Source organism: Antrostomus carolinensis, unplaced genomic scaffold, assembly GCF_000700745.2.
Source record: "Antrostomus carolinensis isolate BGI_N321 unplaced genomic scaffold, ASM70074v2 scaffold30056, whole genome shotgun sequence".
In the NCBI taxonomy this organism is placed as follows: domain Eukaryota; kingdom Metazoa; phylum Chordata; class Aves; order Caprimulgiformes; family Caprimulgidae; genus Antrostomus; species Antrostomus carolinensis.
This window is the reverse complement of record NW_010323009.1, coordinates 13720-17320: the sequence shown is the minus strand read 5'-3', so window position 1 is coordinate 17320 and position 3601 is coordinate 13720. Positions and strand designations below refer to the sequence as shown.

General features: G+C 58.8%; 1 protein-coding gene across 1 annotated transcript in view; it reads right to left on the bottom strand.

Annotated features, from left to right (window-relative positions):
- Positions 1–523: 523 nt before the first annotated feature.
- LOC104526890 (unconventional myosin-Vb) overlaps positions 524–3601 on the bottom strand; it is a gene marked incomplete at its 5' end in the record, with an annotated part of 14314 nt that continues 11236 nt past the window's right edge. The window contains 9 exon segments of the mRNA XM_029085576.1: positions 524–682; positions 778–858; positions 1028–1202; positions 1284–1554; positions 1992–2142; positions 2349–2438; positions 2729–2880; positions 3039–3194; positions 3404–3528. Of these exon segments, the coding sequence (XP_028941409.1) occupies positions 524–682; positions 778–858; positions 1028–1202; positions 1284–1554; positions 1992–2142; positions 2349–2438; positions 2729–2880; positions 3039–3194; positions 3404–3528 (1360 nt within the window).

Genomic DNA, 3601 nt, shown 5'->3' with positions numbered 1-3601 from the left:
TCCAGTCTAAGTCTAAAGGAAGAAATGTCTTACAATGAAGGCGGGACACTGTGGACCAGTTTGCCCAGAGAACTTATGAAACCCCATCATTGGAAATGTTCCAAAATCAGGTTGAATAACATTTAGTGAAACATCCCTTCCCACTGCAGGAAGTTAGAACTAGATGATCTTTAAAGGTCTTCTCCAACTCAAACCATTCCATAATTCATGAATAGTCTTAGTAATGCCACAGTGATGGTCCCCAAGCTCCTTCACGCCACCCTGCCAACAGCACACCCACTCCAGATAGCCTTGGACACCAAAGCTATCTGCAAAGACTTTTATTAACTTCAAAGGATTAAAAAAAAGTGGCCAAACCCCCCAGCACAGGACTGCCATGGCCACAAACAAGACATCTGAGTTTCAATAAATAACTTCCCAGAAGAATAACACACATAAAAAGTGTGGCAGCCCCAGTCTTCATGGTCTTCCCAAACCTCATGGGGTTCAGACAGCCCTCAGTGGCCCAGGGCTGGACCTGGGCTCAGAGGCGGACAAGGAAGGGCAGGTTGAGGGCATCAGGGATACGGAGCTCATCCAGATGCAGGGGGGAGGCAGTGAAGGGCAGGTGCACAGGGAAGAGGTGGCTGGTGTCCACCAGGAGCTGGCTGGGTTCCCCTCCATACTGGTCCTGGAGCTGCTTCTGTGGGGACACAGTATTTACATTCAGGGCTGCTCCAGTAAGGGGGCCCAGATGGGACAGTCCCCCCACAACACTGAACCCCATGTCCCACTTACCTCAACACTGCTGATGAAGCTGGGACTGATGCGCTCCTCCAGCCCAACAGCTGGGGTGTAAGCCCGAAGGATCTTCACAACCTGAAGGAGATGGTGGGGATCATGAACAGGGAGGGGCTGGGCACATCCCGACACTGCGAGATATGGTGTGGTCCTCAGCCCAGAGCATCCCTAGTGCCCCCAGGGAGGCCAAGGAGCCCCAGGGTAGGATGAGTGCCCAGCAGGCAGCAAGCCCCAACCCCTCCAGTACCTGCTGGGGTGACAGCACTGTGCAGAGGCTGCAGAGAGCTCCAGCGTCCTCCTCCGTCACCTTCTTCACCTGCAGCAGCTGGGCAGCCTGGACCAGGGGCTCCAGCACCTCATGGGCCCCACTCTGCTGCAGCCCCTCTGCCCGCAGCCACTGCTCCAGCTGGCTGATGTTGTACCTGCCAGGGACACCAGGTCATGGAGAGACACAGGCCATGTCCCAGCTCCCCCAAATACCCCTGTGCTGCACAGGGACTGACCTGAGCTGGATGCCACGGCTCCAAGAGCACGTGTCCTTTCTCAGCAGCAGGTAGTTGAGGGTGGTGCCACTGATGACGAAGAAGAGCTGGCGCAGGACCTGGTGCCCCACACTGGGGACGAGCCCATGGTGGTCCAGCGCTACACGGAAGGAGCCCAGCTGCTGCAGCAGCTCAGGCAGGGTGTGGGCAGGGGCTGCTGAGGACCGGCGGTGGCCAGGAGGGCAGGAAGAAGACAAGCCCTGGATGGGCTCACTCTCCAGCATTGCAGCAACTAAAGGGTAGAAAAGGCTCGTCACAAGGAAGCAGAGACCCTGCATTGTGCCTCAAGCAACCAGTACCCTCGTACAACCAGCACTCCTCGGCTCTGTGTCCCAGAGCAGGGGGATGCAGGGACCGATGACACCTCCAGGACAGTTGGCCCAGGGGTTGGTCCTGCTCCCCGAGGCTGCAGAGCAAGCACAAGGGAAACAGAGCTCTCCATGGATGCAGCCCAAGGTCCCCGAGGGTGCTGAGCCCACTTCAGCTCCCCGTCACCTCCTCCAAGCTGTGATACTCAAGGAGCAGATAGTATCTCATAGAAGGAGCCCCCCAGTTCAAAGTCTACCTTCCCACTCTGGGTGCAGCCTCTGGAACGGAGCTGAGCATGGTGCTCCCTCCCAGAACCAGTATCCTGTGAGCGTCCTGTGAGCCCCCAAGCCCAGGCCATACCAATCATGGGTTTGAGGTGCTTCTCGGCGGTGCGGATGAGCTGCTGGTAGAGCTGGACAGCCAGGGCATCCAGGCTGTGGCAGGAGCTCTGGGGGTCCACGTTCTGCAGGCGATGCTCGTTCTGCCGCGCCGTGTTCTCCTTCCAGTAGCTCTGTAGGCAGAGGCTGGGTCAGAGCCAGTAGTACCAGGGGACACAGATGGGACCCCAAGCAAGAACAAAGTAGAGTCAGCCCAGCACATCCCTGCCTACCTGGGTTGGGGACAAAGAAGATGCAGCCCTAGGTGGGGAAAAACCTGTCCCCACCAAGCTCCCACCCTTCCCAGAGAGGTGGCAGATGTCCTGCAGCCCAGCCCTACCTCCTCCTGGCTGTACTGGCGCAGGCAGTTCAGGAGCCGGCAGGTGTTGGCCAGCCAGAGTGCCACCGTGTCAAAGTCATCACTGTGCTTCTGCAGGAGGGAACAGAGAACACTGGGGTCAGCTGGTGGTGACAGGAGCAAGCCCTCACACCCCACAGTAGCTCCATGAGCCACACAGAACTGCAGCCTGGTGAAGGCTGTGGGGGTGCAGAGCTGTTGGACCCTCCTGCAGGAGCCCTGAAGCACCCAGTGACATCCCCCACCCCAGGAGATGCTCAGGCTGGACACTGCAGTCAGGCAGATGCTGGCCCAGGGCCATCCCCACCTTGGCCAGTGAAGCTCCTGCTCCTCAGCCCAAACCGCACCCCCAAGCTCAGCACCTTCATGACCCTTTTGATGGCATCAATGGCTGCAGCCAGGAGGGAGCGGGCCCGTGGCTCATCACAGCAGTGGTCCGCGTGCCGGAAGCACAGGAAGAGGATGTAGGCTGGCAGGTCTGGGAGCATCCCAGGGCTGCTCTGTGGTTTGTAGTCTGCAGGGCAAAGCAGGACAGTTGGGATCCAGCAGCTATAGACAACTGGTCCTGAGCCAGGCAGGATGCTGCCCCAACAACACTGGAAGGATGTTCTCACACCCAGGTTGGCAAGAGACGAAGCTTGGGTAAGGCGTTCCCATCTCTCCATACTCTACCTGTGATGATGGCCTTGATAATGCGCCCTTCATCCTCCATCCTCCACGCTAGCATGGCCTGGGACTGTCCAGCCTGGGTAGGGACCATGGGGCACCGGGACAGGACCACCGCGGACGCAGCCAACTCCTGCACTGGCCCAACAGCCTCTCTCTTTACTGGAGGAAAAGAGCACAGGTCACATCCTGCTGCGTCCCAGGCTGTGGGACCCAGATCAGGTCCCCTCAGCTCAGTCCAAGCAGATGCTCCCCAGCATTTGTGGGGGGAGGACTCTGCTCTCCATGTTGAGGCTGGGCCATGCTCCAGTCTAGCCTCAAACCAAGCTGGTGACCCTCCAGCCAGCCCCACCCTTCCCTCCCATGCAGGCAATTGCCTGTGAGCTCCTGGATCTGCTTTGCATAGGCTCTCAGCTGCTTCTGGAGCTTCAGTGTGGTCCTCTCCTGCTTCTCCAGCTTCTGGGCCAGCTCCTGAAGAGGGACAGCCTTGGTAGGGCTCAGCCAGCCTCCCCAAGCACCCACCAAGTAGAGCAGGGCTGCGGGGGCTGCAGCAGGTTTCCCCACATTGC